This window comes from Mobula birostris, chromosome 2 (genome assembly GCF_030028105.1).
Source record: "Mobula birostris isolate sMobBir1 chromosome 2, sMobBir1.hap1, whole genome shotgun sequence".
Classification (NCBI taxonomy): domain Eukaryota; kingdom Metazoa; phylum Chordata; class Chondrichthyes; order Myliobatiformes; family Myliobatidae; genus Mobula; species Mobula birostris.
The window spans coordinates 25,525,586-25,538,405 of record NC_092371.1 but is presented as its reverse complement, the minus strand read 5'-3'; the positions used below and the strand labels follow the sequence as shown (position 1 = coordinate 25,538,405).

The following is a 12,820-nucleotide window of genomic DNA, read 5'->3' as shown; positions in this document are numbered from 1 at the left end:
CACTTTGATAGAAGAAATGAAAGCACTGACTAGACAAAACTGAGGAGCAAAGGGATTTAGGAGTCCTTGTGCAGGATTCTCTAAATGTTAATTTGCAGTTGAGTCAGTGGTGAAGAATGTAAGTGCAATGTTAGCATTCATTTCAAGAGGACTAGAGTATAAAAGCAAGAATGTAATGCTGAGACCTTATAATGCACTGGTGAGGCCTCACTTGGAGTATTGAGAGCAGTTTTGGGTCCCTCATCTTAGAAACAATGTCCTGAAACTGGAGAGGTTTCAAAGGAGGTTCACGAAAATGTTTCCAGGATTAAACAACTTGTCATATGAAGAGTGTTTGATGGCTCTGGGACTGTATTCACTGGAATTTAGAAGAATGAGGGTAACTTCATTGAAACCTATCGAATGGTGAAAGGCCTTAACAGAGACAGTACGTGTGGAGAGGATGTTTCCTATGGTGGGTGTGTCTAAAATCAGAGGACACAGCCTCAAAATAGAGAGGTGTCCTTTTCGAACAGAGATGAGGAGGAATTTCTTTAGCCATAGAGTGATGAATCTAGGGGATTTGTTGCCACAGGCAGCTGTGGAGGCCAAGTCTTTACCTATATTTAAGGCAGAGGTTGATAGATTCTTGATTGATCAGGGCATGAAGGGATACAGGGTTGGGGGAGGGAGGCAGGAGATTGGGGCTTAGGGGGAAAATGGATCATGATAAATAGCGGAGCAGACTCGATAGGCCAAATGGCCTAAAGCTGCTCCTATATCTTGTGGTCTTATGCAAATTTCTAAAAGCCAGTTTAAGCATATTTCCCCTTAAGATCTAATGTGCTGTACCAGAACCTTTACATTGATGACTTAATAGTTTTATTGTATACCTGGCAGATAATCTAAACACAAAGAACGTTATATGCTCTGCCTAAATGACCATAACTATATGACCCACATCAACCAGTAAATTCTTTTGCTGCTACCTCAGCTCTCTGCTTTTGGATCCAGGTGTGTAAGCCAGGTGCAAACCAAAAGAAAGTTGCTCGAAGTTTGCTAAAACCTGCTCCTACAATGACTAGAATTTTACTGTATATTGCAAGGAGCCAGGCCAACAGATTTAAGTAGATTAAAGTAGATCATGTGAACCAGCAAATCAAAAACAAAATATTAGAGCTCATCTCACACAATATAGAAACATCTGTTAACCATTATAAAGGCTCTACCATTACACAGACCCCCTGTTATGCAGCTCTTTGACACGGCTCTTATTTTAAAAGAGTGGCGTCAACTACAATATTATCTTCTACGCCAAAGTCAAGGTCAACTCCCAGTTCAGAAACTTGAATGCCAAGTTCTGACCAACACCTTGGTTCATTACTGACAGAGTACTACATTCTCTAAGCGGCCATCTTTCAGTTAAGATCGTTAGGTAATGCTCCACTACTTTTTCTTTTAAATGGGCATTTGGAGTTCTGGCACACTTTTCCTCACTTAGCATAATTTGGATTTTATTCACCTGCTGCATGTCGATTTGCCGAGTTTAAATTGGATTTACAGCTGGACAACAAAGTAATTGACTGCCTGCAAATGAAATTGCTCTGAGAGCTTGCCCGAACACAATGGGCCACTTCATGAAGGATAGCAATTCACCTTTCCACAAGGTCAATATGAACCAGTTAACTTTCAAAGACATAACTTTCTGGTTTACTTATTCTGATAGAGCTTTTTATACCCACAGATTTTTCTTCAGACTGAATTCTCAACCAGCATTGGTGGGAATTTACAAACACGAGAATATCTGCAGTTGTTGGAAATTCAAGGCAACACACACACAAAATGCCACAGGAACTCAGCAGGCCAGACAGCATCTAAGGAAAAGAGTAAACAGTCAACGTTTCAGGCCGAGACCCTTCATCAGAACTACTGACTCTCTACTCTTTCCATAGATGCTGCCTGGCCTGCTGAGTTTCTCCAGTATTTTGGTGGGATTTTAGCATGCATTCTCTGGATGACTAATCCATAGGCCCACCTTGTCATATAGGCTGTCATCTTCAGCATCATCCATTAGTGGCACCGACGTTTCAAAGAAATGTTTGGACCTTTCTTCTCGATTCTTCAAACCTATGACATAAAACAAAACTTCTGTTACTGGAAGGGAGCAAGCCTACAAAACAAAACATAAAAATGAAGAATTTTTAAAACAGTTGATAGGTCAAATAACATCTGTGGAGCGGAAATGTTAACATTTCAGGTCAATGAGTTTATTTGTTTCCCACTCCCCAACCTGCTGATTTTTTCCACTATTTACGTCCTATTTAGTGACACCAAGGGTAATTTTACTGTCTTGAAATCCATTTGCTGATTCAGCACAGGATCATATTTGAGGCAAAGATTTACAAGCAGCACTCCAAACTTCCCTGGTATTCTTCTCCAATTATCCCCAGCTCTCCCAGACAAGGTTGATCTTTCAGAGACACCAGTGATGGCGCCATGCAATCCCGCACCCATTCCGATGTGCACAATTGGGCAATAAATGTCAGCAAATAATTCTACAAAGACTGCATCACAGTCAAACCTATTTTGTCGTTTGCCCACTACATACACATTCTACAGAATACAGAGGATAATCTTGGATATTTCGTCCTCACTCCACCCAAGACCAGCACACTAAGAAATCACAAGATTTCACCATGAAGGTGAATCTTCAGACTTGCATCATGCCAGGTGTGAATATCAAGTAAAACAAAGCAATAATTGTGGGTCTCCGAGCAATGGGGGCCTGGCACACACTGTACACATTGTTCCTAAAGATTTCATTCAAAATATCCAAATTCACGTGAAGATTTCTTGCATTTGTAAACTGAAGTACAAAACTTCAAAAGCAAAATATAAATGGAACATTTATAAGAGGGATGAAGGCAAAAAAAAAAACAAAAACCTGCTAATGCTGGAAATCTGAAATAAAAACAAGAGATGTTGAAAGCACTCAGCAGGTCAGTCAGGAAAGAGAAATGGAGTTGAGATCCTTCATCAGAACAGACCAACAATGGGTCCTCAACTTTGAAGCACTTACTCAGTTTCTCCATCCACAGACACTGCCTGATTTGCTGAGCATTTCCAGCAATTTGTGTTTCCATTAGTTGGAGTAATGTGTTCGTTTCAGGGTATCAGACTTTAGTACCCCTGGACAAACTTGCCAGAAAGATATGCATATGTAGAACCTCAGTGAAGAGGTCTGATCTGCAGAACCTGCAATGCCTTCTGGCAGATATTTAATGGATCTGTAAAATTATGAAGGGTTTTGATATGGTAACCAAAGAGAAAACTGGCAAGAAATCGGCAGGTGGGGATTAAAAATGTAAAATAATTAGCAAAATCCAGATGAGAACTTTCTACAGCAACTTGTATAAAGGTAAGGGAAGATCATAATAACTCAGAAATAATCTCAACTATCAGCAATAAAGACATTTTGCAAATAATGAGAAAGTTAAAGATGCAGGGCAAATTAAATAACATTTTTAAAGAGCTGATCCAGTCACAATGGAGCACCTCTCTTTGTGCTTTAGGATTCAGTTGCCTACAAATTCACCTCCAGTCAGTAGTGATAAATACTATACAGTAGTAGCGGCCCACCACCACTACCTGCTGCCACTGATCAATGAGTTTAGTTGTACTAATCAAACATGAATTTCCAAGCACATGCCAATACATACTTTATACAAGAGCAACTGACAAACCAAATCAGAAAAAGAGCTTCCCAGAGCATTGTGCTGCTTGTCAACAGTTAAGCTAACACAATTAACCTCAGCCAATTTTTAGTTTGCATGTTACACTTGGCCCTGCTTCTAAATCCAAGAGATAGTACAAGTAAATACAATCCTTTCCGCTGTTGTAGAAAACATTGATCACATGACACCCTTACGCACTGGGAGGCCAATCAGATATGTAAGTGCTTTTTACATCAAAGCATTTCCCCTCTCCTTGAATGCTTACGTTTCAGATAAGAAGACTGGGCATGTCGAAAGTTAGTTGACAGATCCTGAAGAGCTTGTGCAAGAGAAGAAATTACATTTCGAAGGACCCGCTCCTCCTGCTCTGTGCAGTTTCGCCCTTTGCTCTGCAGATTCTGCACTGAGCGCTGACATCGGTGGAACATCTAGAGAAGGAGAGAGAATTGTAGAAAGGTGAGGACATCCAATCTTCCATCCAGAACCAACAACACACTATAACTCATAAAAAAAATGTATGGACACACAGCTATGGCTCTACTTAATCCTTGGCTTAATTATTGAAGTGTCTGCACCATGTCTATCATCTCTTTTACTCTCAATTTTTATAGTGATGATGTCTCATACAAGTTTGAAGAGATGCAAAATACCTAAAAAAAAAATCATAAAAACAGGCTTTACTGGTTTTTTTCGCAATTTTTTTAAGCTAGTGTAATGTCACAGTTGTCTCATAGTTCCAGCAACCCAGGTTCAATCCTGACCCTGTGTGCTGTCCCTGTGGAGTTCTCCTGGTGGCTATATGCACTTCCTCCAGGTACTCTAGTTTCCTCCCACGTCTCCAGGGCATGTGGAATGGTAGGTTAATTCACCACTGTGAATTGCTGTAGTGTTGGCATCAGTGGGGTGGAGTTGATGGGTACATGGACTAAGTAACGTCGGCCTGATACAGATGGCTGCTTGAATGTCAGCTTGAAGTTAGTAAGCTAAAGAGTCAGTTTCCATGATTGTCCTGTATTAATGCACAGTTGCAGCACTGGCGTTTGAAATTTACATACACAGCACAGTAACAGGCCCATCCAGCCCATGCCGCCCAATTATATCCATGTGACCAATTAACATGTCCCGGAGGAAACCCACAGGGTCACAGAGTGAATGTTTAAAACTACTTCAAAACAGCAGGAATTGAACCCGGTGTCTAGTGTTGTTATAACTGTAATTGTACAAAACACCTTGCATTGAAATATGCACAACTCAGAATATTAGTCTATACTCAATCTTTTGATTCCTTACTTTGTATGTAGGCTTAACAATATTTTCCCACAATCAATCCACTATCCACACTGGCTCCCATCCCCTGCAACTCTAATTTAATTCACATCCCTGTGCAGCACTTGCAAACCTTCCCACAAGGATATCGGTCCCCTTCCAGTTCAGGCGCAAACCATCCCTTCTGTAAAGGTCTCACATTCCCTGAGAGCCCAATGATCCAAAAGTCTGAAGCCCCTTCCTCCTGCACCATCCCCTAAGCCACGTGTTAAATTGTATGATCTTCCTATTTCTGGCCCCACTAGCACATGGAGCAGGTAGCAATCCTGAGACCACAACCCTAGAGGTCCTGTTCTTTAACTGAGCACCTAACTCTCTGAATTCACTTTGCAGGACCTCGTCACCCTTCCTACCCATGTCAGTGGTATTAACATGGACCATGACCTCTGGCTGCTCACCCTCCCGCGTAAGAATGCTGTGGACTCTAAGCGAGATGTCCCAGACCCTGAAACCCGGGAGGTGATATACCATCTGAGAATCTCATTCCCATGCACAGAACCTCCCATCTGTACTCCTAACCAATGAATTCCCCATCACTACAGTGTGCCTCTTCTCCCCCTTCCCTTCTGAGCCACAGAGCAAGAGTAAGTGACAGAGACCTGACTGCTGTGGCTTTCCTGCACTAGGTCACCACCACTACCAAACAGTACCCAAAGCAGTGTACCTGTTGTTCAGGAGAATGGCCACAGGGGTACTCTGCACTGGTTGTCTACCACCTTTCCCCCTCCTGACGGTCACCCTGTAACCTGTATCCTGCACCTTGGATACTGGTACCTCCCCGTATGCCCTGTCGATCAACCCTCAGCCTCCCGAATCATTCGGCGTTCATCCAGTTCTGGCTCCATCTCCTTAACACAGCCTGAAAGGAGGAGCAGCTGGAAGCACTTCTTGTAAGTGTGGTCGTCAGGGGCACTGGAGATTTCCCTGCTGACCCACATCCTGCAAGAGGAGCATTCCACTATCCTGCCCAAAATCCCCTCTGTACGAAGAAAGAAAGAAAGAAAGAAAGAAAGAAAATCAACAACAAAAAAAAAAAACTAGCCACAACCTCCACCTCTTCTCATCGAAGCCTCTATGTCGCAAAGCCTGAACTCTCCACTCTACCACTGGCCACTCTACTGAAATCTAACTTCTTTTATTGCCAAGTGCCTAATTATGCAACATCTCCAATGGAACTGTGATGCACAAAATGTCCCAGCTGCCCCCAATCACTTATTCTGAAATCTCTCTCCCACTACACAATGCAATGTCTCCAACGGATCTGTGGTGCATAGAATGTCCGCACTGCCTTGCTCACTTCTTTTGAAATCTCTCTCTCACTAAGCAATCCAACTTTCCAAAGGATCTGTGGCGCCCAGAATAATGCAATTTCTATGTACACCTTCCTAACACTTGGGTACAGCTGTAATGGGTTTGGCAGGACTGAGGAATAAGCAGATATTTGCAGCAGTAGTACAAAGATGCAGAGTACTGCAAGTGACAAAAGCTATACATACAAGCCAGATATCATAGCTCATGCACATATTAGCTACAATATTGACTTGCATGGCATGTTAAGTCTGACTTTTAAAAAAGTCAGCTAAGGAACACCTTACAGGTTGAACGGCTTATGAAGTTCTACAATGGCTTTCCAAATGAGGGTCACATCATGCTCCCTTTTCTCACCTACGAAGCATCTCCCCTCTATTGCTGCTTCCTCGGTTTTCCCTACCTGAGTTATTTCCTGGGTAGTGATTTCTATTGCGTGCTCCTCCGCAGTGCTGTCATCCAACGTGGGTCGGTTCAGGTACTTGTCATGTAAGCTGGCGAGCTCCTTCATCTTCTGCTTTATTCTAGTGATGTCAAATTGAATCTAAAGGGGTGGGGAAGAGAGGTAAATCAAACACATTAAATGTCATCGCACAGCTACTCTCTGCCTGCTTCCTTGACCGACCCCTCCATCAATGAATGATCTGACAGGTACCTCCTGAATTAGGCTTCCACTCTTCTGACAAACTGAAACACAAAGCAAAGAACATCTTATAGGGACAAGGAAGAATATTGCTCGTAACCCTTCTCACCCTGTCTGTGGCTGGGGTCTACATCATTCTCTAATGACTTACCTCCACTGTCGATTTGCAACGGAATTTTCATGCATAATTCTTTCCTATCCAGCAGAAGCTAAAGATTATTTTTACATTTCTACGTATCTGAGATCCCCCAGTTTCTTACACTGCCCACCTGCAAACAATAACTCCATAATTCAAAAACCTACTAGATTCAATCAGTAGCTAGAGAACACACACAAAATATTGGAGGAACCTAGCAGGTCAGGCAGAATCTACAGAAAGAAATAAACAGTTGACGTTTCAGGCTGACACCCATCATCAGGACTGGAAAGGAGGGGCACGAGCCAGAATAATAAACTGGGGGGAGGGTAAGCTGTACTGAGGGGAGGGGAAGTTGTACAAGCAGGCAGGCCATAGGTGAAGGAGAAGCTGTGTAATTGAGGGGGACACTGGGTGAGGGAGGACGGGGGAAAGAAATGTGAAGCTGGGAGGTGAAAAGTGGAAAAGGCAAAGGGCTGAGAAAAAATCTGGTAGCATTCTCGCTACTCAACAACTGAATGATCAGAGGGGGTCTCCTCATTCATTGAACCTAACAAATATAGTGTTCAGTCTCCTCATGGCTTGACGCATTGCAAAGTGGCTTGACACATAGCAGAGAGAATCTCATCATGGCCTGACATGTACCAAAGGAGGTTTCCTCATGGTCTGGCACATGTACCACAAGGAGACTCCCCATTCCCTGTCACGGGAGTGGAGTGGTTAGCACAACGCTATTGCAGCTCAGGGCATCAGAGTTCGAAATTCAATTCCCGAGTGGTTCGTTTGAAAGTTTGTACATGGGTTTCTACTGGGTACTGCGGTTTCCTCCCACCATACAAAGACATACTGGTTAGTAAGTTAATTGGACATTGTAAACTTCCCTGTGATTAGGCTAGAGTAAAGTAGGTGGGTTGCTGGATGGCACAGCTCATTGAGCCAGAAGGGCCTGTTCTGCACGCTCACTCTAAATAAATAAATAAATACCAATTACAGAAATTCTCCCCATTTCATAAGATATGCACTGATCAAGTCTCCCCATTCACTGATGTGCACTTGGTAGGGTGAACATCCTCACCTTCTGATACACCAGGGAGTCTCCGTATTCTCCAACAGAGATTCATCCTATTATAGCCTGATCAAAGACTCTCACTTCCTGAAAGAGAACTCTCCCTTGAATGATTATAGCAAGACACCATCTCTTCCACCCTCTCACATGCCTGATTTTGGAAAGCCTTCTCATTCCCTGTCAGAAGCCGACATATAAAATCAGTTGATTGCACCTCCTTTCCTCTCTCTTTCTTCTCCCACCAGTCTCTCACACCAAGTAGCAAATGAGGGCTTTGAACATTCACGAACTGGCACTTGACAATTTTCCCAGTAAAGCCGAAGCTGTGTCAGCCAGGGATTACTCCTCACTTACTTGTTCCGCTCCATCCACCCATTTAGGAGGCAGTCTCTTACTGACACCAATGGCAGCTTCTGGATCCAAGCTGATTCCCGACACCAAGGCCATGCGATCATTGGCAATCTGTTAACAAGGCAAATGCACAATTAGTGCCCTCTTACCACGTGTCAGACAAATACCAGTGCTTTCTAGCTGCATATCCCTTCCAGTGTGATCGATCCTAGGGAATTCTTACTATTAATGTAGTTTTATCTTACTTCAATCAGATCAATCACTTAACTGGATTAGTAGTGTTTGTGCATAGAAAGCTCCAAATTACACAATATGGCTTTCAGCACATTATTACACTTCAAAGCTTTATGCATTACCACGAAACCAGCCATTGACAGTGAAAGAAATAGCAAATGTCAAGAACAGTGCAAGTTATGGGTGGTAGGGCTCAGAAACAGTTCAGACTTCAAAGGCTGGATATATTCTGTACCAATATTCCTACTACACCCATTTCCAAAGGAAAACTAAATGACTTGTTTGAAAGAATTTCATCACAGTTTATTAAGTGGCCACAGTAATTTAGTTTATGACCAAGTCAAAGTTTATTACATTACACCACAGATAAAAGCTGAGGAGAGCTTTCAGAATGAAACCATATTTTAATTCAATGGTCCAAAAAGTCTGGGATTAACTAAGATCACCCCTCATCTCCAAACATTTCAATTTTGTCAACTCTCTCAACAGAACTCAAAATGATGCTGCACTGTGATCCCCTAGAATCTCTGAGGCCATGCTCTCCATTTTCCAAACCACTATAGATGGAATGTAGTATCTGATTCACTGGAAGAGTCACAATCTTTGGCCCAAGCACCTTCTTCTTCCAATAATCCATAATATTCAATTAATCCCAGTTTAAAATCCATTTACAAGTACCTTTGATGTTTTTCACCTCAGTGAAGATACTTTTATTACAAGAATTTTAGACCCTAATGAATATTTGCAGCTTCTTTGATTGCAATGTTTAATACAATTTAGATTCACTCATCCTTTTTAGATTCTTTCTAGACTGGAGAAACTGTCTTTTTTCCTTAATACCCAACTGCGCTTAATGTCTCAGTCCATTTCTATATTCCATCCAACATCTAACAGATTATCTTCAAAGCAAGGCAAGTAAAAGGAAATCCAAAACTCACAGGAATGCAAAACACCAAATCATGAAGCAATTTCTAGAAATAGTCTTCCGGTTAGTCAGTGAAATATCCCCACATTCTCAGATAGTGTGAAGACTCTACTATTAATCTGTAGGATCCATTTTCCCTCAACTAATTTAATTCCATTGCCAGTTCATTTGCTCAAGTATTATTCCATATACAGGGGACAAAAAAAGACTATTAAAATAATTAGAAACTTTCTTATGCTCAAAACTCGGGCAACTATGTTCTATGAGGCTTCTTTAATGAAAGTACAATATTCATACAAGCCCTTGTAACACAACTTAACCTTGGAAAGCAATAAAAGATGGATTTTCAGATATATGTCAAATAGCCTCCTCCTTTATGGCGAAGAAATATGAATAAATAAGAATACACAGGGTAGGACCCTGGCAACAGAATTCCGGTGAATGAATTACAAAAAAAAACACAGTATCATTAGTGTATCAATCAGCCTATCTAGTATATGCTGGCTCTTATAAGAGTGACACGATAGCACCCCAAATTACATTCACTCTCAAGTATCATACAATTAATGTTCAAAAATTCCAATTAATTCTGTTCGCTCATTTTACTCAATGTGGACACAGCTGGCAAAGCCAAAACTTATAGCCCATTTCTAATGGCAGCCAGTTGGTGGCGTAGTGGCATCAGCGCCGGACTTCGGAGCAAAGGCAGCCAGTTCCCTTGCACACTTACTATCCATGCTGGGTTGAGCGTCGAGCTAGCAACTCGGCCTCGTAAAAGTAGGAAAGCCTGCTAAAAAAACGCCATCATGACGGCGTACCGATGACTCCACTCGGAGTCAAGGGCTTTCTTCTTCTTCTCTAATGGCACTTAATAAGGTGATGGCAAGTCATCTGCTTGAAACACAATGATCCTTGGAGAGGAAATCATAGGTAGCTGCCTTTGTCCTTCTTTATATAAAGACTATAAGCTTGGGGGAAGTAGTCTTAATTAGTGGTTGCAATGCATTTCACAAACGGTACACCCTAAGCAATGATATACCAGTAAAGGAAGGAATGCATGTTTAGGTAGTGGATGGACCTTCAATCAAGGATAGTGCTTTGGAACTACATTATCTGAGCAATTCAATCACGCTGCCATCCTTTGAGCCTTGGTGATGGGGAAGAAAACTGGGGTGAGGAACTCACTGCCAATACAAACTTCTGAACTTTCTTAAAGACAAAGCATTTCATGGGCTAGTCCAATCAAGTTTTTGGTCAATGGCGACCTCTAGAAAGTTGTTTGGGGGCACTTGGCATTGGCCCTACTTGGAACTAGTCATTTTCTGGCACTATTAAGGCACAAATATTACTTGTCATTTATCAGCTGATGCTTGTACATTGCCTGCACCTTGCTGCACGCAGAGACAGATTGGTTCACTGGCTAAGGAACTGTGAATGAAATTTAACTCTGTACAATCAAAAGCACACATCCCCTCTTCTGACCTGATGTCATAAGGAAAGTCATTAATGAAGCAGTTGAAGATGCTTGGGCCTGGAAATATATCCCCATTCATTCACTGTTGCCAGGTCTAAATTCTAGAAGTCTATTCTTGACAGTCACTACATTTTCACTTCCTGAATTATCACTGTCCGCTGCATGTTTTCTGGAGGAATGCAGGATTGTCAACTAGTCATTAGGAACCATTGAAGCAATATCCTGGGACTGGGGGTGACTGATTAACAAACAAAACCACCTTCCACTGTCCAATGTACAAGTCCAGCATTGGTCATTAATGATGTCCATTGACTTTGGTTTTACTTGGATTCCCTGGTAACGCACTCGGTCAAACATCGCCCTGGTGTTGACAGCTGTCACTCTCATCTCCCCTCTGACATTCAGCTTTTCAATCCATGCTTGGACCAAGACTGTGATGGTGAAAGCAAAACTGGGCATTGGTGAGCAGCTTATTAAGACAAGAGGTAGGCCATTTGGTCTTTAAGTCTGCTCCATTATTTGATCATGACTGATTTATTTCCTCTCTCAATCTCATTCTCCCGTATTCTCCCCATTAACTTTGATGCTCTTACTAATCAAGAATGTATCAACCTTCGCTTTAAAACTATCCAATGACTTGGCTTCCACATCCATCAATGGCAATGAATTGCACAGATTCATACCCTCTGACTAAAAATAGTCGCCCTTGTCTCTGCTGTAAAGGGAGATACTTGTATTCTCACATCCTAGACTCTTTCACCTTGGAAACACCCTCTCCATGCCTACACTATGAAGGCCTTTCAAGACTGGGTAGGTTATTGATGAGAAAATGCAATTTCATAGCACTGTTGACAGTGCCTTTCATCACCTTGATGAGGATTGAAAGTAGCAAGACTTGGTAGCAGTTAGTCTGATGGAATTAATCCTGCTTAGTATGAGCAGTTTTCCAGATTGTCAGGTAGATGCCTATGCTGTAATCATACTGGAGCAATTTGGCTAGGGGTACGGCTAGTACAGGAGTGCAGGTTTTCAGTACTACATTAAAGATGTTCTCAATTACATGGTCATTCCCGTCTCTAACACTCTGGGCGATTTCATGATATTATGTGGAATAAATCAACTGCCTAAGGACTGGCTTCTGTGGTGGTGGGGATCTCAGGAGGAAGCAGATGGTTTACCCAGTCAACACCTGGTTGAACTTGGTTGTGAATGTTTCAGCCTAATCTTTTGCACTCACTGGTGGCTCTATGATTATTGAGAGGGTTATTCCACCCCAGCCCCTTTTGTTTAGCTGCTTATGTATTCATTGCCATTCATAACTAGTGGAATTACTTGGTTCTACAATGTAGTAAACATTCAATCAAGACTGCAATTTAGCTTCTAATTTTTACTATGTTTCTACTCCCAACATGCCCTTTGAAGCTCTCACTGAAGTAAATGTAGAGTGTGAAAATATAGCTTATGGGCGTGCATTCCACATCATAATCATAATGTAAAAAAAATTACAATAGGCCTACAGCAGATGCAACCTCACTGATTCTCCATTCGGCCATGGACCACCTGAACAACAGCAATACCTATGTCAGGCCGCTGTTTATTGATTACAGCTCAGCACTCAACACCATCATAACCTTAATCAACAAA

The 12,820-nt window shown here is 42.0% G+C and overlaps 1 protein-coding gene across 8 annotated transcripts in view; it reads right to left on the bottom strand.

Moving 5' to 3' along the window:
* stx16 (syntaxin 16) overlaps positions 1-12,820 on the bottom strand; it is a 56,528-nt gene that overhangs the window by 15,707 nt on the left and 28,001 nt on the right. For all 8 annotated transcript variants that reach the window (XR_011882640.1, XM_072238848.1, XM_072238878.1 and 5 more), the window contains exons 2-5: positions 8,547-8,654; positions 6,751-6,891; positions 3,979-4,141; positions 2,015-2,106 (exon numbers count right to left, since the gene is read on the bottom strand). Coding sequence is in view for 7 of the 8 variants with exons in the window: in XM_072238848.1 (XP_072094949.1) it covers positions 2,015-2,106; positions 3,979-4,141; positions 6,751-6,891; positions 8,547-8,654 (504 nt within the window). In the remaining variant the exon portion in view is untranslated. The remainder of the gene's footprint in view (positions 1-2,014; positions 2,107-3,978; positions 4,142-6,750; positions 6,892-8,546; positions 8,655-12,820) is intronic.